This window comes from Lacerta agilis, chromosome 17 (assembly GCF_009819535.1).
Source record: "Lacerta agilis isolate rLacAgi1 chromosome 17, rLacAgi1.pri, whole genome shotgun sequence".
Taxonomy (NCBI): domain Eukaryota; kingdom Metazoa; phylum Chordata; class Lepidosauria; order Squamata; family Lacertidae; genus Lacerta; species Lacerta agilis.
This window is the reverse complement of record NC_046328.1, coordinates 5,922,585-5,950,264: the sequence shown is the minus strand read 5'-3', so window position 1 is coordinate 5,950,264 and position 27,680 is coordinate 5,922,585. Positions and strand designations below refer to the sequence as shown.

The 27,680-nt window shown below is 46.6% G+C and overlaps 1 protein-coding gene across 1 annotated transcript in view; it reads left to right on the top strand.

The window, feature by feature from the left end:
* Positions 1–17,664, top strand: part of LOC117038809 (transmembrane protein 132D-like) — a 128,412-nt gene extending 110,748 nt beyond the window's left edge. The window contains exons 3-6 of the mRNA XM_033135750.1: positions 5,691–5,896; positions 6,416–6,689; positions 11,238–11,429; positions 16,208–17,664. Of these exons, the coding sequence (XP_032991641.1) occupies positions 5,691–5,896; positions 6,416–6,689; positions 11,238–11,429; positions 16,208–17,392 (1,857 nt within the window). The 3' untranslated portion in view covers positions 17,393–17,664. The remainder of the gene's footprint in view (positions 1–5,690; positions 5,897–6,415; positions 6,690–11,237; positions 11,430–16,207) is intronic.
* The last annotated feature ends 10,016 nt before the right edge of the window (positions 17,665–27,680 follow it).

The following is a 27,680-nucleotide window of genomic DNA, read 5'->3' as shown; positions in this document are numbered from 1 at the left end:
ATCCCACACACACGGCTATCCAAGCTCTCCCTGACATGCTCCCAAACTCACGTGGGAACTAGAACATAATTCCAGTCATATTATACACTTCTCTAGATCTTGTAATGCATTTTCAGTGTGCAGGAGGTACACTCAAAAATGCATATTTTATGTTAAAGGTGAGCTGGTGAGAGGTGTGGAATCCAGGGACATTCTCCACCCCTCCTCTTCATGCAAAGAATGTAGTGGTGGCCCAATGCCTATGATTTTGTCCTGTCAATGGAAATCATACTGCTTGAAAGATGACTCTCTGCCACCCCACCCCAGCCTCTACTCCCCTTCCAGAACTCTCCTATTCTGGGAGCCCAGAATGCCATCAATAGATGTCAGCATATTTGTTTGAAAGACTATTACAGGATAGTGGTCCGTGAAGCATCTAGCAAAGGAATGGCATCCTAATGATTTAAGTGGCATTGCAGTGGTTTTGCATTCTCTTTGTCCAGGAATCAAATGAGGATTTCAGAGCAGCACATTTGCTGCTAAAGAACTTCCCTGGGTGCCCTCAGCCCAAGGAGGACAGAAGAGGTCTGGTGATGAAATGAGGGGCTGGAGCAGAGATATTATATTTACTCAGAGTGGACCCAATGAAATGGAAGAAGGTCCATTCTTTCAATAGGTCTATGTTGATAAAGCCTACTGCCCTCAGAATCCAGCAGTTCCCTTACTCTAGGGTACAGCTGTTGGGTTTCAAACCTTTTAATTACTCTAACATTTGTCCCATTTGGATCAAAAGGGATGATGGACAGTGTTTGGAATGATCTAGTTAGATAGAAGTGAGAGCTGGACCATAAAGAAGACTTATCGCCAAAGAATTGATGCTTTTGAATTATGGTGCTGGAGGAGACTCTTGAGAGTCCCATGGACTGCAAAAAGATCAAACTTATCCATCCTTAAAGAAATCAGCCCTGAGTGCTCACTGGAAGGGCAGATCCTGAAGTTGAGGCTCCAGTACTTTGGCCACCTCATGAGAAGAGAAGACTCCCTAGAAAAGACCCTGATGTTGGGAAAGATTGAGGGCACAAGGAGAAGGGGGCGACAGAGGATGAGATGGTTGGACAGTGTTCTCAAAGCGACTGGCATGAGTTTGGCCAAACTGCGGGAGGCAGTGGAGGATAGGGGTGCCTGGCGTGCTCTGGTCCATGCGGTCACAAAGAGTCGGACACGACTGAACGACTGAACAACAACAACACGTTAGATAGCTCAGTAGCTAGAAGCATCCAACTCACGGCACCTGAAAGTAGTTCCAGTGCTGAATGTGAATTAGGTTCGATTTGGGATATAATTCTGCATGATTTCTAGTCCATCATCAGGTTCATATTTTTAAAAACTCTTTGGACTCTTTATCTCTCAAGACCTTAAAACCTTGTGGGTGTGCTGTCACCACCAAAGACTCCAAGTGGGCCTCAACCCTTGACAGGGCCTTTTCAGTGGTGGTACCCTGTAGCTGGAGTGCCCTCCCTGGTGAGGTTCACCTGTCTCCATGATTATTAACTTTCAGGAGGAATTTGAAAACATTCCAGTTTACCAGGGCATTTGGTGACAGAAGAATGCTGTTACAGGCAACACTTAGAGGATAAAATAATGATTTTAATGTTTTTCACTACAACTACTTATGGAACATTTTTAACCGTAACTGCTTTTAGACATCATTTATCTTAATTGCTTTTAGAATGATTAACTGCTTAGCTGTTTTGTTTTGGAAATGTTGATGTGCTTGCCTCCCTAGACTCCTTTGGGAGGAAGGGTGAGAAATAAATTCAGTAGATTATGATGATGATTGATGGAGAAAATAAACAATTGACATTCCACTGTATGTGGGTAGGTATGTTTCGTGATGTTCTCTTAGTCTACGTATGTATATTCTGTACTTCAGCTCAGCAGCTTGTAACATTCTGAATACTGGGGAAGGAATTGCCAATGGTAGTCCAACCCCCTGCTGTGCAGGAATCACAGTTAAAGAATCCCTGACAGATGGCCATCCAACCTCTGCTTTAAAACCTCCAATAAAGGACCGTCCATCACCTGCCATGGGAGTCCGTTCCACTGTTGAACAGCTTTTACTTCCTAATGTTCAGTTGTACTTTCCTTTCTTTTAACCAGAGTCCATTGGTTTGGTTCCAGCCCTCTGGAGCAGCAAAAAACAAGCTTGCTCCATTTTCTATGTGACAATCATTTGGGTATTTGAAGATGGCCGTCATATCTCCTCTCAGTCTCCTCTTCTGCAGGCTAAACATACCCAACTCCCTCAACTGTTCCTCATCAGGCTTGGTTTCCAGACCCTTGATCATCTTGACCGCCCTTTTCTGCACACGTTCCAACTTGTCAATCAATCAATTTATTTATTGCATTAGCCCTATGGCCATAGCACATAGTAAAAGACCAGGCAGTAGCCTGACACGATTATACAAAGAATACAACAGATACAGTTAAAACAATTGGAAGTAAAATCGTACTGGATAAAACAATTTTTTTAAAAAAGCACTAGCAGGCGTGACGACAGTGTCCATGTTGGGAATATACATAAGACTAAGGCTAAGGGAAGTTGGCCAAAAAGGTGGTCCTGAGTTTCAGGGCCTGTAATATGTAGATGGCCACTCCACGTGAAACCAAGGGGTTGGCATCCGCCAGAAGATATTTCATGCAGTCATCGTCACTGGCAATAGTCGGCGGGATTAGAGAGAGAAGCCTGGATCTTATTGAGGCATATAGTGGGCAGTAGAGGAAGAAGTGAATAAAGTCCTCTATCTTTCCATTGTTGCATGGGCAGAGTCGAAGATCCAGAGGGGTATTGGAAAATACACCCTGTAAGAATGCTGTGGGAATGGCATGAAATCGAGCCAGTGTAAAGGCCCTTCTCAGCGTAGGATCCATCAGATCACCCAGACAGTGGGCCAGAGATCTAACTGCCTTCACGCGAGGGAACCACGTGGAGAGTCTGGCCACATTAGATAGTTCTTGATCAAGGGCAGCGTCCCTAGCAAGAATCCAGCCGCGAATTTTGTCCTTGTCCCATGAGAATAGGGCGGTGAAGTCTGGAAGCGAGTACCGGTGACAAATGGACTCCATGCCTCTTGACCAGGTGTCAATATCCTTCTTAAATTTTGGTGCCCAGAACTGGATACAGGACTCCAGTTGGAGTCTGAGTCCAAGGCAGAATACAGGATGTTTTTGCTGCAACAGGCCGACACAGTTCTCCCTCTGAGCTATATCAACCCTAACACTTTTCAAAAGCTCTAAGGATTCAATATACAACTATGGCTCTGTAGTTAGCTGCAATCAAAGGCATCTGAACGCTGATTTACTCTTCAGCATGCTGGGCAGGTCTTTCTCTTTGGGAGAGGCAGAAAAAATAATGCTTGGATGTAAATTATGCCACAGCAGTTTCTGATGTTTCGATAAGATTTAGATCCACTCTGCATTTAAACAGAAAAGTAGAAAATGGCATTAAATTCAGATAAGTGCAAGATCATGCATATTCGGGAGGCAGAAATATTAAATACACCATCATAATGGAACAGAAGGCCTGGCTGGTAATGGATTGTGAAAAAAGAGTTCGGGGTTTTAATAGATCATTCCTTCAGATCATCACCACTGCAAAGTGGGAGTTAATAAATTATTTGAACGTGCATTTTGTGCCTTTTTTTTAACAACCTATAACAAACGGGTTTGTGCTATCTCACCGAGATGTGGGCGAAAAGCTTCAGGGGAAAGTGTGATTTATGAACCAGACTGACAGAAGCTCATAAAATCATGTGACGTCATGAATGGAATGGAAGGGTGGAAGCACTAGGAATACCAGGAAGGGGCACAACATTGAACGCAGAAGATTCCAGGTTCAATCCCTGGCATCTCAAGACAGGACTGGAAGAGAACCCTGGCAATCAGTGCAGACAATGCTGAGCTAGATAGACCAATGGTCTGACCTTCTGACGTGCAGGGCCGGCGCGTCCATTAAGGCAAACTAGGCAATTGCCTAGGGCGCCAAAATGGAGGGGGCGCTGGCCAGGCTTGGGCGGGGGGCGGGACAGGTTAGCAGCAGCTTCTCTGCTGTAGCAGAGAGGTGCTGCTTGCCCCCTACACCACCCCCCGGCTCCCACTAAAGCAGGCTTTGGCGGGGGCGGGGGGCGGGATGGGCGAGCAGCAGCTTCTCCGCTACAGTGGAGAAACTGCTGCTTGCCTCTCCACCACCCCCACCTCCCGCTAAAGCAGGCTTTGGCGGGGGGGGCACCAGAAGGTGGTCTCGCCTAGGGCGCAAGAAGCCCTAGCACTGGTCCTGCTGACGTGCAGCAACCAGAGCTGTGCACAGCATACCTTTCATTTGTCCTGATTTGTATTTAGGATGCAGGATGCAAGCTGGATGCAAGAAAAGGGGTGGGATCTGGCTGTTTCTGCCCCAGTCCCATGATGGACTGAGGATGCTGCATGAAACACTTAAGACCCGTCCCTTCACTCTTAGCTTTCAACCAATGAGCAGTACTGGTGGGTGTGGTGGAGTGGAGCAATCCTTCCAATACCAGGATCCATGCACCTGAATAGAGCTGGAGTGGAGCAGGTTGGTGGTCAGGTCAGTGCTGGGCAGATGCTGCAGCTCAGGCCTGGAGATCACACCAACTCTTCCCAGTAGGTCTTGCCCCAATGAAGCAGTTGTGAAGGCTGAAGGTCCCTGCCTTCCCCCCACTGCCTTCCCCATGGTCTTTCCCTAGCAGCCTGAGGCTTTGTCATCTTGTCTCTCTTCATTCCTCTCTGTCTTCTGGGAGACCAGGGGGTTGCAGAGCTGATCACAGCAAGAGGGGGAGGCTTCCTGGCTTTTTCAGCAGCCTGCCGCCACTCCCTTCCAGCCTTGATTCTGGACTGCCCTCTGCCACTGCCTCTTCCTGCTCACTAAACCCTGTGGCCGCTTCAGCTTCCAATACCTCCTCCTCCCAGTCTGCTCCCTCTTCTCCCTCTGACCACTCACTCATCATTGTCCCACCTCTAATCCCCTGGTTCTTCTTCCTCCGGGGGGGGGGGTGCCCTTGGGGGTTCTCCAGCTGGTTCCTCCCTCCACGCCTCTGCATCCAGCCAGTCCATGACACTTAAAGTTGTTTCTACAGATCTGAATACCACGCACAACAGTCTAGTGTCCAGGCAGCTATTCCCATGTCTGCATTCTATGAAGCAGTTGCAACAATAGGGGGCCACTTCCCCTCTACCTGTGCCTCCTCCTGACGGGCTGCATGCACACAGCCGCAGAGTACACCTGTGTGGAAGCTTCCTCTGCTCATCCCCTTCCTGGTTCTGGGAGAGGGTGGGGAAGTACCTGTTCCTTAACTTGCCTGACCTGCCTATTCCTCCTCTTCTTCTGACCCATCCCATGCTCCACCCTCCAGCTCTGAAGCTTCCCGCTCCTCTAATTCTTGCCTCCTGGCCAGTAGAAGTCCCCACAAATCACTGGCCCCCTCTCCCAAGTCAGACTCCAGCCCCTCTCGTCCTGCCAGTCCCAGACACCACCACACCCCCATCCAGATTAGCTGCAGTAACATTGGTATCAGGAGATCAGCTCCATCCCACTGCGCCTCTGACTACTGCCAGCCAGATACAGATTTGATGGTTTCACCTAGGGACTTCATTGCTGTTGCTTTCCTTCACCCACCTCTCCTCTTTGTTCACAGGTCTCCGACAGATGCGACTACGTCTTTGTCAACGGGAAGGAAATGAAAGGGAAAGCAAACGTCCGTGTCCATTTCATGTACCAGCATCTGAGTGCCCCCCTGGAGATGGCCGTGTGGGTGCCCCGCCTCCCTCTGCAGATCGAGGTCTCTGACACAGAGTTAAATCAGATCAAGGGTTGGCGGATCCCCATCGTCTCAAATAAGAGGTGGGCTTTTGTCTGAGGTTGTTCGATCGGGTCGAGATGCAGGCCGTGCGCTCTGTGCAGATGGTTGCCGTTAGGGATGTGCAGAACCCCCCTGGCCTGATCTGGGACCCTATCTGGGGATCCCCTCCCCGGCCCAAGTTGACCCAAAGAACACCCAACCCAGACCCAGCAGATCCAGACCCAGGGGTTATAAACCCTAATTAAATATACACTTGGGAGGAGGGCACACTCCGGCCATGCTGAAGAGAGCAGGCTTAATCCTGCTGGGTGCTGCATTGCTACTGCATTTTCTGCAGGGAACATGCTGGCAGAGCAGACCCTTGCAGGATTGAATCCTCTGCTTGGGAACAGGCCCTCGCAGCCAAAGATCCTTCCTTAAAGAGGATGGTGCTGGGCCAGTTAGGCGGATATTTTGACCTGATACAAGACAGCTTCCTATGTCCCTATCACTGGGAGGATTTTAAGACAACCTTAAAATCTCTTCTTTGCCCAACCCCTATGCTTCTTTTGCCTTGACAGGCCAGCTAGGGACAGCGATGACGAAGAGGAGGATGAGCGGAAGGGAAGAGGCTGCACCCTCCAGTACCAGCACGCCATGGTGCGGGTCCTCACACAGTTCGTAGCCGAACCCTCAGACCCTGGCGGACAGATGGCCTACCTGCTGGGCTCAGACTGGCAAGTCGACATCACTGAGCTGGTGAGCGATTTCATACAAGTGGAAGAGCCGAGGATCGCAAAGCTGCAAGACGGGCAGGTGCTGGTTGGACAAGAGCTGGGGATGACGACGATTCAGGTAGGAGGAAAGGAATGCTGGGAAAGAGCAGCCATTATGGATCAGATCAAATATTCACCTAGCCCAGCATGGTGGTGCAAAATGTCTTTCGAAAACTATTTGAAAATAATACATAAGGTATCATCATCATCATCATCATCGCTTATTGCATTTATATCCCACCTTTCCTCCAAGGACTTTGAGGCATACATACCGTGTTTCTCCTAAAATAAGACACCGTCTTATATATTTTTTCGCTCAAAAAAACACAGTATGGCTTATTTTCAGGGGATGTCTTATTTTAACCGTGTCGCATCGGTACGCTGCATAGCCACGCCTCTCCAGGCTGTTTTAATGGGAGGTACCACGTCACTATGGCTTATTTTCGGGGTATGGCTTATTTTTGGGGAACGGCTTATATTTCGCAAATGCATAGAAATCCTGCTATGGCTTATTTTATGGCCATGTCTTATTTTAGGAGAAACAGGGTAGTTCTCTTCCCCGCCATTTCATCCTCACAACAACCCTGTGAGGTAGGTTAGGATGAGAGGCAGCAACTGGCCCAAGGTTACCCGGTCAGCTTCCATGCCGAAGTGGGAAATGGAACTTGGGTTTCCCAAATCGTAGTCCTATGCTCCAACCACTATGCCCCACTTGTTCTCCTGGCATTTAACTTCTACAGAAATAGCTAAAATGGATAAACCCCACTCACCTGCTTTCTGGAGGGGATGTACAGCTCATGGTTATTTCACACATATGTGGTTGGACTGTGCCAAAGTTTCCCAGTTCTAGGAAGATAGGTTTGTAGAAATAACAAAAATATTGAGAAAACTGGGGGGTGGGGGGAACCTCCTGAAATAGTATTGTTGGGTATATTCAGTGGAGACAGCCAAGGGTTATTATATGTGCATTTAATTGGTTTATCAGTTTATGGGAGCAAGAATATATTGATAGCTGGAAACTGGAAAGAAACAAAGGGTTTAAAAGTACAAAAATTGTAGAACGTAATTTAGGGCATAGCACTTTCTGAAAAACGGACCTAAAACTGGCATTGTGTGGCTAGAGGGCAAAAGAGAAAGAGACTTTCATGGCAGACTGGTTCCCATTCATCCAGTAAACGAACAAAGACTCTACAGGACAAAGTGTACCTGGCACATCCCATAATATATGGTTGTGTTAACTTTCCCCTTCATATTGATATTAGCAGCTTTCAGCCTCTCTTCGTTTCAGTGCTATAGGTTGGGGGAAAGAGGTGGGGGGTATGCCCAATTTGCATCCCCCCCCAAAAAATTTTTTTTCCTTTTTTAAAAAAATGAAAACTTTCTCTATTATATTTTGAAAACACCCACTTTTTAGGACATAGAACCTCCCAAGGTGCCTATTAGGCAACAGACAACTGCCTTGGCCATATCCCAGTAGCCAGGACTGGCCCAAGACCATTTGGCACCGGAGACAAGGTGGGCCACCAACACGACCTCCTCGCAGATCTGGGCCCGTGCCCTGGTGGGATGGGAGGAGACCAGCAGAAATGCAGACATTCTGCAGGAGTGCTCCCTCTTGGTGCTCTCCCTGGCTTTGGCTTTTGGCTGCATCTTCAGCTTACCCAAAGCTGAATTGGAAACCACCAAGGCCGGATCAGGATCTCTCCCCCCCCCCCCAGAACATGCAACATGAGGCAGGTCACCTCAGATCGCCTCATAGGTGTGTCAGCCATGCAAGGGCAGCCAGCCAGCTTAGGGGCTGCAGGGCAGACCACATGGCACACCTTTCCAGACAGTTTCCATCCCTCAGCATTTGCTGGCGAAGGAAGCTGTCTCAATCTGCCTTATGGTAGGGCTTGGCCCTGCCCATTGCAGGGAGCAGGGAGCACAGGTCTTCGAAGCACAGAGAGCCACTGCCAGTTCCTGAGAGGGGGAAAGGCAAGATGCAAGGAGCTCAGCATGGTGCGAGCATGGCGGCAGGAGCATCGGATTGGCTCTGCTGCTGCACCTGCACCATGCTGCCCTTCCTGCCCCCTCCCTCTCAGGAACCAGCAGTGATGCTCAGTGCTCAGAAGACAGGTGAGCGATGCTGCCCTGCTTCACTGACCGCTGGCCCCTTATCCTTACCAGTTGAACAAATTGCTTTTCCTCAACAGGTAGGAAGTGGGGAAACTGCAGCCCTCGGTAGCAATCTATATTTATATGTTGCAAAAGCTGAGAGTCTCATCTTACCTTCTGTGACTGTCCATAAATATAGAGAATGTATATCTGGGAAGGGAATTGGAAGCGAGAGGGAGGGAGGCAGGGAATGCTAGTTGGCCCATCCACCTGGAAGAATATGTATAGCCTGTCACTCGAGAAATCGTCAAAGTCAGCTGCTTTTGAGATGCCAAGATCTTAGAGAGTGATAGCTCAGCTCACATCCATCTTGTTTAATTCCATCTTGTTTAATGCTTGTGAACCTATATACAGTGTGTGTGTGTGTGTGTGTGTGTGTGTGTGTGTGTGTGTGTGTACTGTATGTTGCGTGATGAACTATCATAGAAGAGTCATTCTACCCTACACAACAGGAAAGGGGGGTGGGAGAATATTTTTTAAACAATGATGCTTCACATTGGAATTAACATAAATGCCTGTTCAGATAGATAGATAGATAGATAGACAGATGGACAGATGATAGATAGATAGATAGATAGATAGATAGATAGATAGATAGATAGATAGATAGATAGATAGATGATAGAACTATCTACTGCCATTTGAGCTGATAATTTTACTGATTGGTTGATTAATTGATTGATTGATTGATTGATCTGGGGAAAAGACAGGACGACAACAAAAACATCAACAGAATATTAAATAAGTCAGATTTGCTTCTGTTCATTCATAAGTCTGTTCCATCCTAGTTTTGTTTCGAACTGCAATTTTATTTCATTTTTAAATCTGTTTGTTTTAAAATGCTTATTTATGTTACAAAATTTATATCCTGCTTAAGGGACAAAATCCTCTAAGTGGTCTACATAAAACAATGTAATATATATATTAAAAATACCAATAACTATGCACTGAAATATCATATGATCACAAAATCTGTACCCAAATCTGTATTTTACCTCGTGCTATGCATTTCTAAATTATATTATCCTAAAATAACGTAATTTTGAAGTGCATTTTCAAACGTCTTTTGAGCAAAAGCATTACCATGAAATTCATAGAGGTGTGAAACTCAAAGGCTGATTGGTTTTCCAGTACATGTATTATTAGCCCAGAAGGTGCAAATTTTCAAGCAAATGTGGACCGAATTCAATTCTCTTCCATCCCTAATTGCAGCCTTGCAGTTTCTTGCCTTTTCAGGATACCTGCAAGAGTTGTCTTTTGTCAGGGTTCCCATTCTCAGGGGGGCCTTTTTCACAGCTGGTCCCTAGAGGCAACTTAATGCTCTCCAGGTGTCACTGTGCTACAACTCCCGTTGATCCCAGCCCAGCATGGTGAATGGCCTGGAATGAGTCTCTGGAGGGTACCATGTTGACTTCTACCGTACGGTCAACTCAGCCATTTGATGGATGCTGTGTTACCGCTTCTGTGAAAGCTTCCTTCAAAGAAGAAAGGCATTGGCCTTTGCAATTATTGATTTCCATTCCTACTATTTATTTTGTGGTTGTTGTTGTTGCTGCTCTTCTGTAATTGCCTACTTGGTGCTTATTATTTGATAGATCTTGCTGCTACGTTTAATTTGTTTGTCTGGTCATTTTTCTATTTACTATTGTTTTTAGCTGTCCTGGGCATGCTTGTCATAAACCGCCCAGGGGATTATTTATGATGGTCTGCTAATCTTATCTACCGTATTTTTCGCTCCGTAAGACACACTTTTTTCCTCCTGAAAATTAAGGGGAAATATCTGTGCGTCTTATGGAGCGAATGGTGGTCCCTGGAGCCGAATTGCCCAGGGGCCAAAAGCAGATAGTGCTTTTTATTTTACAAAGAGAAAAGGGGGTGTTGAAAGGACCCCACTCAGCAGCTGATCAGGAAGAGATCGGGAGAGAGATAAGAGTCCCTGGCTCCCTTTCAGCTCCACCCCCTTGCCCAGGCCTCCATTGTTGAATGTGCTGCAGAGGGAGGTTGTTTGTTTCCCCAGCGACATGGCTGATTAGATTATATGTCTGGAAACTGTAGAAATGGCTCCCTTTCCTTCAGAAGCTGCAGAAATGTGAGTTGAACCCCATAAAAATGGGACTTTTCTTCTTTGCTTTTCCCCCATTGCAAAAGGAGCTTTGCTTTTCTCCCTTTGCAAAAAAAGCTGCAAAACTTTTAGCTGATCCTCAAAAAAAGGGCTTTTAGAGGAGGAAAACCAGAAAAATATTTTTTTTCTTGTTTCCTCCTCTAAAAACGAGGTGCGCCCTATGGTCCGGTGCGCCCTATTGAGCGAAAAAGATGGTCTCTCTCTCTCTCTCTCTATCTCTCTATCTATCTATCTATCTATCTATCTATCTATCTATCTATCTATCATGGAAAGTCAGGACTAAAAGGTTTTAAGAAGTATGGCTCTCGTTGTGGGTTCTGAAGGGGTTGCCTTGGTTTCCCTGAACAGATTCTGTCTCCACTTTCTGACGCCATCTTGGCTGAAAAGACTGTGACTGTCCTCGACGAGAAGGTGACTATTACTGACCTGGGGGTCCAACTGGTGACCGGCCTTTCCCTCTCCTTACAACTGAGCCCAGGAAGCAACAAGGCTATTTTTGCTACGGCGGTCGCACAGGAAATCCTCCAGGTGCCAAAACAGGTAGGAAGCCTTGTTTGCCTTTTCTGAGGCCACCGACAAAAGCACAAAAGTGACTGCAGATTTGCATACAATGGGCATATGCAAATTAAGAAATGGAACTATAATCCATTTCACCAAGACCACGCTGTGAAGCACCTGCCTCTCCTTTAAAATGAGGTAGCGCTTGGGGAAAGCTGTGAGGGGAGAGGCAAGGGGATAGTTGAGGTGTAAAGAAGGGTGATCAATTATGCAGGGTGGGGGTTACCTGCAACCCCCCCAATATTTTATTCAAGTTGGCCCCCCAATGGGTGGGGTTGGCAGGCAGGGGGAGCAGGGGCAGCCACCTCCATCATTAGCAAAAGTAACATAAAAATGAGTTATATTTTGGGGCTGGGTGTATGTTGGACAAAAATTTCACACAAATTGTACATTAAGAGAAATTCACACTAAAATGCTGATGAATTTTCATGAGGACTTAATAAACAATAAACTCAAAGTGAGGTGGCAATGTGCACAACTGAACTGATGAGTGGAAAAACGAGAAACTGGGGGGAAACGAAGTTGAGAGATTCTCCCATTCCTATTTACAGACTTCTTTTGTGTATGAGATTGGCTTTGTGTGCATTCATTTGGCCCAAGAACTGTCAGTTGCTGACTCTCAAGTTATGTTCCACCCCCTGAAACCCTTTTATCAAAGCAAATACTGGGTAGAAGAATGAATGAAACTTTATTTGCGTCAGCCGTTGGCCATAGCAACAAAGAACACTGTGATAAACACAGAACAAAATAAAAAGTCGATTATGTAAAACACAGTTTAGGGTCCTGAAGCAGCAATCAAATAGTGGACCTTATTCTGATTGCCCCAGCTTGAAACCTTGCAACCTTTGCAGTCATCTGCTCCTCTTGATCTGCCAGGAGAAAAGACACTGTGGCAGTGGGTTGGGTGACCCGGAGTGGACAATAAAAGAGGGGTGATAATCTCATTCCTCAGGTCTTTGTAATGAGTGCTCATGAGGAGGACATGCGCCACTGATTTGGTGCTGCCATCTCCGCATGGGCATAAGCATTTTTCATATGGAATCTGTTGGAATCGTCCCTCAAGTACAGCCGAGGGCAATACAATCAATCTTGCAAGGGTAAAAGCACGTCTATATTTTGGAGTTGCTAGGTTTTGCAGATAGGGTGCCAGAGGATCAAAGTGGGAGGATGGAAAATGGTTGTACCATGGGCAAAATTTCCTTATTGTGGCCAAGTTGTTCTGACGCTCGATATCATTTAAGTGTTGGCAGATTAGACTGTTTGCTTTGCTATAACCCACGGTGAATAATGGGTAAATTTCCTGCTCAGAGAGAATATGATGCTCATTCATCTCTCTTTCAGATGGTTTTGGTGGGGTTGGGAAGAAGTAACATAAGGCTGACGTCTTGGTAGAGCAATCAGGATGAAGTTCTCCCCCTTCCCCAGTGCACATTCTCTCCCTTTCTCTTTATAGTGTTCAGCAATCAAGCAACACACAACTAGAAAGCCAGGACAGGCAGTTCATCCTTTGCTGACCAGCAGAGCTAAAATCGCTACCTTGAAATCAGCTCAAAAGAAGCAGGGTTGGTGGCACTAAGCCCCTAGCAAGCTGTGCATTTCACTTCCCGAGGAAATTTAGTCATATCCGAATCCATCCTTTCAGCGCAGTGGGGGGTCAGGGGAAGAAATGAAACCAGGTGGCAGGACAAAACCTGGAAAAGAGATCAGGGAGTTTGTAAATGATCCTTCCGCTGTGTCCAAGGTCAACATTGGGTTTGCAAAGCAGTTGGTGAGGGGAAAGCGGGAGGGATGTTGTGCGTACGGTAAGACATTGTTGAGCATACGGTAGGAGCCTCTGCACAGTGTCAGCATTGTTAGGAACTTGTCAAGGTTTATCTATTTATTATCTAGGAAGCTGTCTTATACTGAATCAGACCTTTGGCCCATCTAGCTCAGCACAGAGTAGCCCTTCAGGGTTTCAGACAGAAAGCCTACCTGGAGATGCCGAAGATTGAATCTGGGACTTTCTACATCCCTGGGGGATGCTCTGCCCCTGAGCTCTGGTCCATCCTAATCTTGTCCACTGAGAGACTGGTTTTCTCCATAGATGGTCAGAAAGTTGTATACACAGTGGGACCAGTCCTGCCATTGGGCTGAGTTAGGTGACTGCCTCAGGCAGAATGTGCTGGGAGGCCATGGTGCTGCTCAACTCCTCCTCCTCAGTTCCCAGACCATCCCCTTCTATTGGAGGAGACAGCTGTGTGTCATACACCTTGCCCTCCAGCTTTTTAATCTGCCCATGCCATGCCCTGTTGCCAGGATTTGCTCCTGTATGTGGAATGGGTGCATACGTGCGCCATTTTTCCTTTGCCTCAGGCAGCAAATTGTCTTGGGCACAGTCCAAACATTAAAACAGCTCATCAATCAAGATAATATGGACCTTAAAGCAAGCAAACAAACAAAAAACCTTAAGTTCAGTAAACAGACATAATACTATGGGCATAGCAAGGGGGGCGTAGGGGGCGGACCGCCCCAGTTTCCATAATGGAGGGGGTGACAAATTATCAAGGAACAATTACTGCCCTACTAGGGCGGTTCATAAAAAACTTTTTTTTAAATGCCTGCTCCAAAGGTCTTATCTTACTATACTAGGGGTTATATAGCTATATATGAAATTTCATGCATATCGGTTAATATCTTGACCCTCCTCCACCAAAATAGCTGTTTACTTGGCTGTTTTCCTATGTCGTGAAGGCTGAAATTTCAGTTCAGTGGAGCACTTACTGTTCCCAACCCTAACCCTGTGGAAAGCCATCGAATTAGACTTTAATTTGATTTTGAGATGTTTTTAGGAGGTAATTTAATTATTGTTTGATTTTATACCAATGTTATGTATCTGATGTTAGCCACCCTGAGCCTGACTTCGGCCGGGGAGGGTGGGATATAAATAAAAGTTTTTTATTAATTTTACTTGTTATTATTCCTTTGTAAGAAAATGTGAAATAACGTAAAACCATTTTTGCAGGGGGGGGGGAATCAATGGGGGGGGACAATAAATTTTCCGCACCGGGTACCACCTGACCTTCCTACGCCTTTGCATAATACAACTTGCAATTGCTCAAAGTTCAACAGGAAGAGGGGCTTGTCTGATCTCAACCAGGAGGGAGTTCCAGAAAATTGGGCTCACAGTCCTGAATGAACTGCTCTTGGTTGAAATGGGGAGAAGAACCATGTGAAGAAAAAGGTGGTAAATAAGTGAAATAAGGATAGATAAAACAAAGAACCCTGAACTTGGCCCAATGGTTTTTAGAAGCCCCCTTTCAATCCTGGGAGTCTTGGGACTCTGATGTTTTTCTTCCTGGCTAGCACTAGGTCCAAAGCCTGCATTCCATCATGCCCTGTGTGCTTTGCAAGGAGACTTTATCTTTTATATAAAGTGGTTTTTAGAAATCATAAATACAGTAAGTAATTACTTGTGCTTTCCCCCCATCCAGTTTGAATACAGAGCAGTAGTAAATGATCCAATCACCTGTGATGCTGTTTGACATGCAATTTATTAGTGTTTCAAAGCATGTACCAGAGACCTCAGGGGGGATATAAGTCTCTTACCACTTCTGTGGAAAACAAATCTTATTACCTTTGACTATTTAAAACGTAGCCCTTGTTTTTCATAGAATAGAAATAAAAACGAATGGCTCGGTGTGGAATTAAATTTCCTCCATAGCTGTGACTCCAGGCTGGGGAGATTGTTTCTTTGATATGCTACTGAAGCACTTTGGAGGGGCGGGGACGACGACACTCAGGATTAGGGAAAGGGGCCTGCTCTATAATTCTCCACCGTGAACCAAAAAAGGAAAAGGAGGTTCAGTTTGCTCAGTGTGAGCTTTGTGATGACCATGTGCGGCGGGTGTGGAGAACCTCTGGCCTGCAGGTCAATTTTGGCTTGCCAGTTGTGCCAGTTTGGGCCCACAAGGTCAGTTTTCTACTTGGCAATCAGATGGTGTCACCCTGATGCTCAACTGATGTCAGTGGTTGAGCCCCTGCTTTACATGCAGAAGGTCCCCCAGGTTCAATCCCTGGCATCTCCAGTTAAAAACATGGTTCTACTTCTTTCTGAGACCCTTAAGAGATTCTGACAGTTGGAGTGGACAAGACTGAACTAGATAGACACACCTGGCATAAGGCACCCTCCTGTACTAAGTCCTCGGCTTTTAATAAGATGGAAATCTATTTCTGTTTGAATTTCATTTAAATTAGTCTTTCTACAAATATATGTTGTGTTGATGTATAACCTCAGGAAAGCTTTCTGGTTCCTTCATGATAGCTTCTGCAGTAGCTACCTTTTGTAGGATTAAGTTCCATAGTTTAACTAAATATTGTGTGGAGAAGTGCTTTCTTTTGTCTAAACAAAATAGAAAATTCTTTCCAGTAGCACCTTAGAGACCAACTGAGTTTGTTCTTGGTATGAGCTTTTGTGTGCATGCACACTTCTTCAGATACTCTTCAGCTACTGGAAAGAATTTTCTATTTTGTTTCGACTATGGCAGACCAACACGGCTACCCACCTGTTTCTTTTGTCTGTCCTGAATCTTCCAACATTCACCTTCATTGGAGGTCCCTGAGTCCTAGTGTTACGAGAGAGGCGGGGGGACTTTTCTCTCCCCCCACCATGCATAACTTGAAATGCCTGTTACGTTGTCCCTTTGTATCATAGCAACCCTGTGGTTTTTAACTCTTATAGGTTTCTCAGAATGATGATGTTGTCATCGTTTCCCTTACAGGAAGCTGCTATAAGTTGCTGGATCCAGTTCAGTGATGGGGCAGTCATGCCCTTGGACCTATATGATGTCAAGGACTTCTCTCTGGTGGCCACATCCGTAGATGAGAAGGTGGTCTCCATTCTCCAGAGTCCCAAATTCAAATGGCCCCTCGTGGTTGCTGAGTCAGAAGGCCAGGGGCTGTTGGTGAAGGTGGAGATGGTGATCAGTGAATCGTGCCAGAAATCTAAACGGAAGAGCGTCATGGCTGTCGGGACTGGGAACATCAAGGTCAAGTTTGGTCAAAATGATGCCAACCCCAACACCAGTGACAGCAAGCAGGTTGGGGCCGGCGTGCACTTGGAAAACCACACCAGTGACAGGCGTCAGAAGACAACCCTGCAGGAGAGGTCTCGACAAGATGGACCTTATTACAGCTCGTCGATGGGACAGGAAGAAACCAGGGGGGCCAGCACACAGAAGTCAATTCTTAGTAAAAAGGAGGACCGCGAGAGCCTTCTAGATGATGACAGCCATATGCAAAACATCCCAATAGACTTCACCAGCTTGCCGGCACAGGTGGACTTGCCAATGAGCAATGGAGATCTGGAAGAGAATGACCTTGTGGAGACACCCAGGGGCCTAAGTGACTTGGAGATTGGGATGTATGCTTTGTTAGGCGTCTTTTGCTTGGCCATTCTAGTCTTCCTTATCAACTGCATCACCTTTGCCTTGAAGTATAGGCACAAGCAGGCTCCCTTTGAAGAGCAAGAAGGCCTGAGCCACTCTCATGACTGGGTAGGACTAAGCAATAGGACAGAGCTGCTGGAGAACCACCTCAATTTTTCCACCCAGCAAGAGGAGTGCATCACGGCCATTGACCAAGGCATAGACTTGGAGGAGAGCAAGTACCTCCTGGATGCCAACACCCAGAAGAACCTCAACGGCCAAGTCTTCCGGTCCTCGGACCCCACTGCCACCCCCGAAGGGAAGGAGCAGAAGAGCGAGCAGACCACTTCGCCAACCTCCAAGCGGAAGCGAGTCAAGTTCACCACTTTTACCACCATCTCTTCAGATGGCGGCTGCCCTACCGTCAACTCGATCTTGACCAGCAGTGAGGATGATATCAAGTGGGTTTGTCAGGACATGGACCTGGGGGGATGTAAAGAACTAAGGAACTATATGGAACGGCTACATGAAAATGCATAACAGTACACTAGAAACCCTTTTGCTTTCTTGCTTTCTTTTTGTTTTCCACTCACCTTTCTGCCTTTAATTTGGCGAACTGGGACAAAACAAAAAACCTACAACCATTTGTGAACAATTAAAATGGTGGATGATTTGGTTTCAATGGAACCCTGAGGAGCACTTTGAGTAAAGGTCCCAAGCAGCAAGTGTTATCTGTGCTCAGTGGTTCTTAAAAAAAGATGTTTGGGAAATATTCTGATGGAAGGCAACTTACATGGGAAAATAAATTTTTTGAAAAAAATAGCAAACAAGATTCCATTTTGTGGGGAGGTTGCACAGGAAACCAATACTAATCTGCAAAATCAGGTATTTTATATCATGCAATCTCATGTGGCCTGTATTACAAACCTGACCTGCCAGGGTTTCCAATTTACCCCATAAGACCTTTCCCCCCCCCCATATGTTGCATCAGATGTGGGTCAAGCAAGCTGCATTCAGACATGGGGTTTATTGTGATAGTTTTGCTTGTTATAATGTCAGCCCTTCTGTCCCGATTTTTCTAACATTCCTTTTACATCGCAGTATCTTGCTGTGTTTTGAAACTGTGGCTTTTTCATCGATAGGCCACCATGCTGTGCTAAATTTTAAATGGTGGGAGCTGAATGTCGGTATACTGCCCCAGATTCCATCAACACAAAATGCCCGCAAGTCATCAGGGTTGCAAATGGATTGGGGTTGTTTTTTGTGTTTTTTTTTTTGGAAGCAATTAACATGGAGGTGAGTGCTAAACTTCTGCAACATCCCCCTAGATTTCCAGGACTGGCTTTCATGTTGTGCGAAAGATCACATTAAAAAGTGAAAAAAGAACAGGTAAGAAAACATCTGTGATGATGGAATAAAGAGCCATCTGAGTGCAACTGTAGGGATGCAGGTCTGAATGCCTTAAAGTTTACTCCTTGTTGTCCATTGGCTCTACAGCCCATCAGATGATGGGTGGCAAAGCCTTGGCCTTGGGCGCTTTAAAGTACAGTGAAGGGGTCTTTGCAAGGATGCTTTGAAGTCCTGACTCTGGGACTTAAAAGTGCCCAATCTCTTGACATCACAGAGGTGCAGGTATGCGGGACTCCCTGCTCCTGAACTGGGTAACTGTGCTCCTGAAGGACCAGGTGCGCAGCCTGGGAGTCATTTTGGACTCACTGCTATCCATGGAGGCACAGTTTAATTTTGTGCGCAGGGCGGCTGTCTACCAGCTCCACTTGAGACAGCTCCATTGCACTCTACCAGCTCCACCATGCCAGCTGAGACCCTACCTGCCTGCACACTCTCTTGCCAGAATACTTTGAACACTGCCAATGCATTCTACATGGGGCTACCTTTGAAGGTGACTTGGGAACTACACCTAATCCAGAATACGGCAGCTAGATTGGTGACTGGGAGCAGCCACCGGGACTGTGTAACACCAGTTCTACTAAAAGAACTACATTGGCTCCCAGTACATTTCCGAGCGCAATTCAAAGTGTTGGTGCTGACCTTTAAAGCCCTAAACAGCCTCAGCTCTGTATACCTGAAGGAGCATCTCCACCCCCATTGTTCAGCTCAGACACTGAGGTCCAGCTCTGAGGGCCTTCTGGCGGTTTCCTCACTGCAATAAGTGAAGTTACAGGCAGAGGGCCTTTTCAGTAGGTGCGCCGGCCCTGTGGAACACCTTCCCATCAGAGGTCAAGGAGATAAATAATTATACAACTTTTAGAAGACATCTGAAGGCAGCCCTGTTATAGGGAAGTTTTATTATATTTTTATATTTGTTGGAAGCCAACCAGAGTGGTTGTGGCAACCCAGTCAGATGGGTGGGGTACAAATAATAATAATAATAATAATAATAATAATAATTATTATTATTATTATTATTATTATTATTATTATTATTATTATGTCGTCAGGAAGGAAAGTTACAGTCTAGCTCTCTCCTTGATGAGGAAGCTTCTAAGTTCAGAATTTTTTGTCTCATATACCTTTGGGAGATATGCAAGTTGTCACCTGACGTTACAGTCATCAGATGATGAATATGCATGTCTAAATGCAGTCAAAATGGAGTGGGGTTAATTTTTAATGCTTTAGAAATGCAGCCCTAGAGAATTTATATAATACTGCCTGGGTGCACCTTCCTCTGCCAGTGATCTGCCTCTTCCTTGTAGAGATTATTTCTCTCCACCAAATGCAAAAATAATTGCCAGTTAATAATAATCTGCATTGATCCAGAAAACGAACATCGGGGCAGCCAAAAGATGCAATTTAAGAACAGGAGTTATTTTTTCCCAGCTAGCTGACTATGAAGATGAATGAACTCTGCATGCTCACAGTGCTGTGGTAAGTAACTGCAGAAAAGACTTTCACACTTCATTTAGATAATGGATGAAGCACAGGTGAAGCAAAGCAGTGAGTGAGCATCGGAGCAATGGGTTTAAGCTACCAGGTGGACTTCAGATACAATCATCTTTGGGCGTGGAGGAGAGGGTGCAAACTGAAAAGCCAGCTGTAGAATAAACTGCTTGACAAAGTTGTTTGACTTCTTCCGGTCCTACCATTGGGCAAAGATAAGATGCAATGGCAGGTGGCAAAACTGCAGCATCATTCCTTTAAAAAAACAAAACTTTTTTGCAGTTAATTAATCAGTTGTTTTTAAACCAGGGTAGGGATCACCACTTCATAGAATCATAGAGTTGGAAGAGACCACAAGGGCCATCCAGTCCAACCCCCTGCCAAGCAGGAAACACCATCAAAGCATTCCTGACAGATGGCTGTCAAGCCTCCGCTTAAAGACCTCCAAAGAAGGAGACTCCACCACACTCCTTGGTAGCAAATTCCACTGCCAAACAGCTCTCACTGTCAGGAAGTTCTTCCTAATGTTTAGGTGGAATCTTCTTTCTTGTAGTTTGAATCCATTGCCCCGTGTCCGCTTCTCTGGAGCAGCAGAAAACAACCTTTCTCCCTCCTCCATATGACATCCTTTTATATATTTGAACATGGCTATCATATCACCCCTGAAATGATCTGACTAGACATTTTTTAGTTTTTAGTTTTTAAGAAAAGGATGGATCAGCATTTTAAGTACTAGTGAGCAGTCATTTCCTAGCAGCCATCAATGGGTGAATCTCTCAGCTTCAGTTTCCCTCGGATTCTCATTTTTCCAATTTCCAATTTAGTTCTTTACATTTCCACGTTGCTTTGCGATTTTTTTCTTAACCCTCATGGAAATTCATCAGCATTTTAGTGCAAATGTCTCCCAATATATACAGCTTCCAAAGCATTCTCCCCTAATATAAAGTGTTACCTTCACCAAAATATGCCTCCTTAAGCACACTTTGCCAAAATATGCATGTAATTGTGTGCATCACTTGACTGGAGAAGTGCATTGCAAAATTCAGAGAAGTGCACATTTTGAAAGGCTGCCTGCATTCCAGTTTACACACACACACACACACACACACACACACCTTTGAATGTGAGCCGAACCCAATTTCTCCCCCATCCCTCCCTGTACATCACATGATGTTGGTACAGATGTGCAATGTCATCCAGTGACGACTGCATTGCTCTTTGACTTTGGCCGGCTCAACCATTAGGCAGAGTGAGGTAGCAGATTCTGGGGGGGCTGGCAACAAAGGCAAAGTATTGCAGGACAGAGCACCATGCATGTGTCACACGGCCTCCCCTGCACACCCTAAGCTGGTATGCTGCTCTCAGAAAGTTGCTGTGCTGTTTACACTGATGGCAGGAGGTTCATTTGCCAGTCCAGATGGCTCCTTTGCATGACATGCAGGTTGGGTGCCATTTTGTCCTTAATTTCAGGCAGCAAAGTGTCTTCAACTGATCTTGTGCACAAGGTCACAGCTTCAATCCCTGGAATCACCAGTCAGAAAGATCTGGTGGCAGGTGATGGGAAGTCATTGTCTCACTATACTAGGCAGACCAAATGGTCAAGCCTGTTATACGGTCAGGCAGCTTTCTATTAAAAAGTGAATGGTCAAACTCAACAGCTAGGACATTCACATTGCCTCTAATGGAGGGGAATCTTTTTAAGCCTGAGGGCCACATACCCTTTGGGCAAACTTCCAAGGGCCACATACCAGTGGTTGGGTGGGGCCAGAGGCAAAAGTGGGTGGGGAGGTTAATATAAATGTTACCTTTGTACAGTGGGCTCATTTCTACACACACACACACACACACACACACACACACACACCTCTGTCCTCCATACAGGAAAGCCAAAGGCATGATTCAAGACAAAATCCCAGCAAGGCAAAAACAAGCAAGGCCAGTGAGGGGTGTTCCCCAGGGAGAGTTCTGAGAGCCAGATGGAGAGGTCTGGAGGGCCACATTGGTACCCAGACATGAGGTTCCCTACTTCGGGGTTAAGAAGTGAAACGACATTCCAGCCAGGCATAAACACTGAAAGTGTGCGAAGCAGGGCCTGTGAGGAGGGAGTGTGACACACAGAGAGCCCCGGAGGCCAGATAAAGAGGGCCTGCAGTTCACTACCCACATTCTAATGACGTTATAATTCAACCAGCTGCTAGGTCCGTCTGTCATGAGAAGAGACCTGCTGATATTGAACCAAGGGCCTATCTAGTCCACAACCCCACCCCGTGCAGTCAGTGCAGGCAACGGGGTTAAGCAGCAATGTCTGCAAACAAAGGGCAAGACGGCGACTGGGGAAATGGCAAGTCAGAACAGTGTGGAAATGATGTGAAGGCCTTTACAGAAAGTGCCGAAACCGGGAAGGGATCTCTTTTCTCTTTTCGTATGCGCGACACAAACACAAAGCGAGAAAAGTCGTTTTGGCTCAGCATGGGCATTTTGCCCCTCGGTTATTGTACAAAGACGCAATTAATGCATTTTTTAAACTGCTGGGTTACGTCTACGCAACAGCTGTAAATGCAGCGCAGTTTAAGTGCCCTGGAGCATCTAAGGCAGGCCATGGCTGGCCTCACCTACACATTTGCCTTTGCACTGATGTGAGCTAGGAACCCTGTTGACAAAGCACCTTTTCATCTAGGCAGGTTTTGGCCCATAGTGCTGTGTGCAGGGGAAACCAGTGGACTGGCTCAGGCGTGGAATATTAATGGACAGGGAGGAGGCACCAGTGCTTCCTGGGCCCCTGCTAATGCCTGTTTGGTTGCTTCCATCCCAGCCAAATTCCACACAACACAGGCTTATTGAAGCAGCCTGAGAAAGGATAAGAGCTCAAGGTGGACAGGGTCATGCCTTGCACCCCCAGCAAGACAGATCCACCTCCACTTGTGGAAGGGCCAAGGCTTGCGTGCCTCACATGCAAAAGGTCCCATGTTCAATTCCTGGCGTCTCTTGGTAAGGACAATACTGAGAATGGAACAACGATCCAACTCTGCACCACTAGCTTCCTACTTTCCTATATATTAGGATATTTATTTGTGGGGTGTGTGTGTGTCATGGCTCAATGGCAGAGCATCAGGCAGAAGGTCCCAGGTCCAATCTCCAACAGCATCTCTAGGTAGAGCTGAAACTGTCCCCTGCCTGAAACCCCGGAGAGCCACTGCCAGTCAGTGCAGCTAATTCTGAGCTAGACGGACTCAATATGTTCCTACATCAGATTTTGATTTGGTATTTTGTGGGAGAAGGGCCTTTCTGACCTAGAGGTAGGTCTGAGACTGTCCCCTTCACGAAACCCTGGACACCAGTCAGTACTGAGCTAGATGGACCAAATAAGGCATCTTCCCATGTCCCGGTGACTTTCTCTTCCCACCTGGACCGCCTCCATTATTCTTTCATTGTCTTCCACCCACTTGCCAGCTTCCTCCAACCCTCCCCATGTGCCTCTCTTCTCCTTACCTATTAATTCCTCCTTGCAGCCGACAGTTATCCTTCATCCCATTCACGTCCAATCAATACCTTCCCTCTTAGCATTTGGCATTCCTTTCCTGCTGCCCATCAACATCCCAAGGTCGAACCAGCCCTCTTTTGTCTCCATTCTTTCATGCTGCCGCGATTCATCTCAAAGAGCAGGTGGGGATGTGTCATCCTTTATGGAGAACCTCTCTCTCTCTGCCTACACACTCGCTTCACATCAATTAGATTTACCACTGAGCCTCTCTGCTCCCACAGCACAATGGGGCTTTGGAGAAGGAGTTGGCTTCCTGTCATCAGCTAGAACCTCATCCATGACACAAATGGGTGTCTTCACCAATCTAAATTTGTAAAAACTCAGGTGTAGATACAACAAGCTCCAATACCTTTTGTATGATTAACTTCTTTTCAATTGGTTGTGCTCTTGCACGGTCGGTGTTATTACTCATTTGCATATTCAATTTATATCTATGCTTCCTCCCAAACGAACCCAGGATGGCAAACACATCCATAATAAAAGAATTTATTTTTTAAAAAACAAAACCATCCCACAAACAGTCAAGACATTCTAAAACCAGTTACGGTTAGGAATATTCTATTTTAAAAATCTCAAACAGTGATCTCAGGGTTTCTAGGAACAGTATATTTCTGTCATCAGATGCCTGGGTAAACAGGAATGTTTTCAAAAATCATCAACATCATCATTACAGTGGCACCTTGGTTCTCAAACTTAACCTGTTCCAGAAGTGTGTTCCAAAACCAAAGCGTTCCAAAATCAAGGCACGTTTTCCCATAGAAAGTAATGCAAAATGGATTAATCCATTCCAGACTTTTAAAAACAACCCCTAAAACAGCAATTTAGCATGAATTTTACTGTCTAACGAGACCATTGATCCATAAAACAAAAGCAATAAACAATGTAATGCAGTCGCACAATCAATCAATCAATCAGTAGCTGAACTGGGCTCCACACAGTCACACACACACACACACACACACACACACACACACACACACAAATAGCTGCAGAAACAAAAACGCAAAATAAATAGCAAAAACAGACAGACCTCAGCGTAACACTCAAAACAGAAGTGTGACACTCAAAACAGAGCATTGTCGGCTTCCGAAAAAAGTTCATAAACTGGAACACTTACTTCCGGGTTTGCAGTGTTTGGGTTCCAAGTTGTTTGCGTACCAAGGCATTTGAGAACCAAGGTACCACTGTATATATTTATTCATGTCCCACTTTTTTCTGACAGGGACACAAGGCAGATTACAGTTAAAATAAGAACAGCTAAAAATATAGGGGGGGACACAATCATGAAAAGCATAGATATATATATAATATCTCTTTCACAACCAAAACAGAACACCATTAAAAGTCATTTCCCCAAAGTCTGATGGAACAAGGTCTTCATTGCCAGTGTGGTGTAGAGGTTAAGAGCGGTAGACTCGTAATATGGTGAACTGGGTTCGTGTCTCCACTCCTCCACATGCAGCTGCTGGGTGACCTTGGGCTAGTCACACTTCTTTGAAGTCTCTCAGCCCCACTCACCTCACAGAGTGTTTGTAGTGGGGGAGGAAGGGAAAGGAGAATGTTAGCCGCTTTGAGGCTCCTTCGGGTAGTGAAAAGCGGGATATCGAATCCAAACACTTCTTCTTCTTCACCTGCCAGCAGAAGCACCAGTGGCATAGCATGGGAGGTACCAGAGGGGCTGTTGCCCCAGGCGCACAATCCACACTGATCCAGCTCTCTCCTGAGATCCCCGTTGCACCCGCCCTGCCTGGCTCTGGTAGCAGGAACTGGGGAGCAAGGAGGATAAAGAGCACCCCCCGCACCTGTCCGACATGCGAGCGCCCACCCAGTGGTGTCAAGGGCTGGGTGACTGTGCTGTGCCCCTGCGTGGCGTGTGTCTTTGCACACACACACCCCGGGCACTAGTGAATTGCACCATGCCCCTGGAAGGATAACAAAGAAGAATCTTTCATGGGGCCGTGCTTGGCTTCATGCTGTTTCCGGTGGCTGCTAGGCCTTGCATGGCCTTCCCGGGTCCACTCAGCCTCCCATCGCCTGGAGATGCAGGGTCTCATGAGCAGGAGGTCAAATACAGCAAAGATAAGAGATGGGAGGGAGGGAGGCAGAGAGCAGGTGGGCGTGGAAGGTGTCAGTGAGGGGGCAAGCACTGGAGATGTGGGGTGGTGGGGTGTGTGCCCCCCAAATGTGTCTGGGTTTTTGCTCTTCAAAATATGGCCAACCTAGCTATCTCCCCCATTCCTCTCCCCACCCCCACATCTTTGGACCAGGTTCTGTTTTATGACTTCACCTTGGCCTAGTTCTGTTGACTTCCCTTGTGAACAGGCCCTGAAAGATTCATGGATTCGGCGCTTTGCTCTGAGATGTTATTGACCCAGACCTGGCCTTCCCTCCCAATCTGCTCACCCAGAGGGCTTTTGGCTTTCCTTTCTCTAATACAGCCTCAGGGCATTGCTCTCTGAAGGTGCTACCTACCATTGTGTGGGCAGTGGGGAGCGATTAGACCTCAGCCCCACGGAAGCCCAGGGACGAGGGTTTCTGATCTTAATTCCTCATTTTTTGCTTATTACACTTTTCTTCCTCTGATCCCCCCCCCAACCCTCCCCGGTCAACAATTTCACTCACTGTACTTTGGGGAAAGCTCAAAATAGCTTGCCAGATTGAGGCAGCTCTTGAGAAGTTTAATTTTCCTAATGCTTGTCAGAAAATCCCCTTTTCTGAATTTTCAGGAATGCTCTGCTAAGGTTCTTAGCGTGATCGCTTCAGAGGGGAAAGGGGGGGGGGGAGGTTGAGCTGTCAGCAAAGTGGAACGGGGTTAGGCTAAAGAAAACTCAGCCGAGGACGGAACATGTTTTTCTCTCTTTTTAGGGGAGGAGAACCTCTTCTGGCTAGCCCAGGGATCAACATTCCCCGAAATAAAACAATCTGGCCCAGATTACTGCCCTCCCACTTTGCCCCACAGCAACATCTTCACCAAAGTCTGGGTTAGTGCGATGAATTCTATGTGGGGACTTCCTAGCGTTTGGTCTGGAAACTGCAGTTAATGCAGAATGCTGCAGTACAATTGCTGACAGGGGTGAGATCCTGTCAACAAATCACACCCCTGCTCAACTATCTGTTACTAGACCGAATTCAGTAGAAGAGGAGGAGGGAAAGGAGCCAGCGGTCGCTGCCACAATGCAAACATGTGATGTCACGCACACACACACACACCTGAGGGCGAAATGGCACCCTTGCGCTGTGACCTCCACCGGATTGACTTCACCCCCACAGGCATATTCCTGCATTGTCTTCCGAGATAGACAGGTGTCAATTGGTTAACAGGCAGAATGAAAGCAAGGGCAGGGGGTGCTTTTTTCAGCACACGGGCCACATTTCCTCATGGGCAACTTCTCAGGGACATGTGGTGGATGGGGCCAGAGGCCAAAGTGGGCAGGACAACAATACGACTCTTGCCTCTGCATGAAAAAGCCAGACGTTTCTACGTACACCTCCATTGCCCATGCCAGTAAGCACGCTCCCATCTCAATGACTGATCCAAGCCAGGCAAAAGCATTCATAGAATCATAGAGTTGGAAGAGACCCCAAGGGCCATCCAGTCCAACCCCCTGCCAAGCAGGAAACACCACCAAAGCATTCCTGACAGATGACTGTCAAGCCTCTGCTTAAAGACCTCCAAAGAAGGAGACTCCACCACACTCCTTGGCAGCAAATTCCCCTGTCCAACAGCTCTTACTGTCAGGAAGTTCTTCCTAATGTTTAGGTGGAATCTTCTTTCTTGTAGTTTGAATCCATTGCTCCTTGTCCGCATTCAAGGAGGCCCAGACAGCAAAACCAGGGAGGGCTGTGGCTTAGCATGGAGCATATTCTGGAAAGAGAACCCGCTTCTCTGCTGGTGACAATAGAAGTGGGGCAGCTGCAGTGCCTGTGGGGGCAGCACTTTGGGGGCCCAAGGTGGCTGCTTCACTCTGCCTCATGGTTGGACTAGCCCTGACGCCAACAAAGAAGGCCTCCCTTACCTCATCATTCCCAACCACCATCTCCTCCTCCTTCTCCTCCACTTTCCGGCCCAGACTTGAAGAAAGGCTGGTCTGAAATACATCGTCATTCAACGCTGCCTATTGTTCCCCATTCTACAATGTGCCACAGTGGCGCCTTCAAATTTGCCCATCCATCTCTCCCATCTCTGAGAGCTCGCACAATGGTTATTTGTCGTCAGAGGGACCTGGGACGGGCGCTTTCATTATTCACTTCATTTATTTTGATACAATATTTGGAACCACTTCATTAAATTCCTTTTGGAACGTCCCCCCCCCCCCGCTTCCCCCCCTTGCCGCCGCCCGCCTGACTGCTGCAGATAATGTAATAACCGTCATAAACAACCAGGTTGAC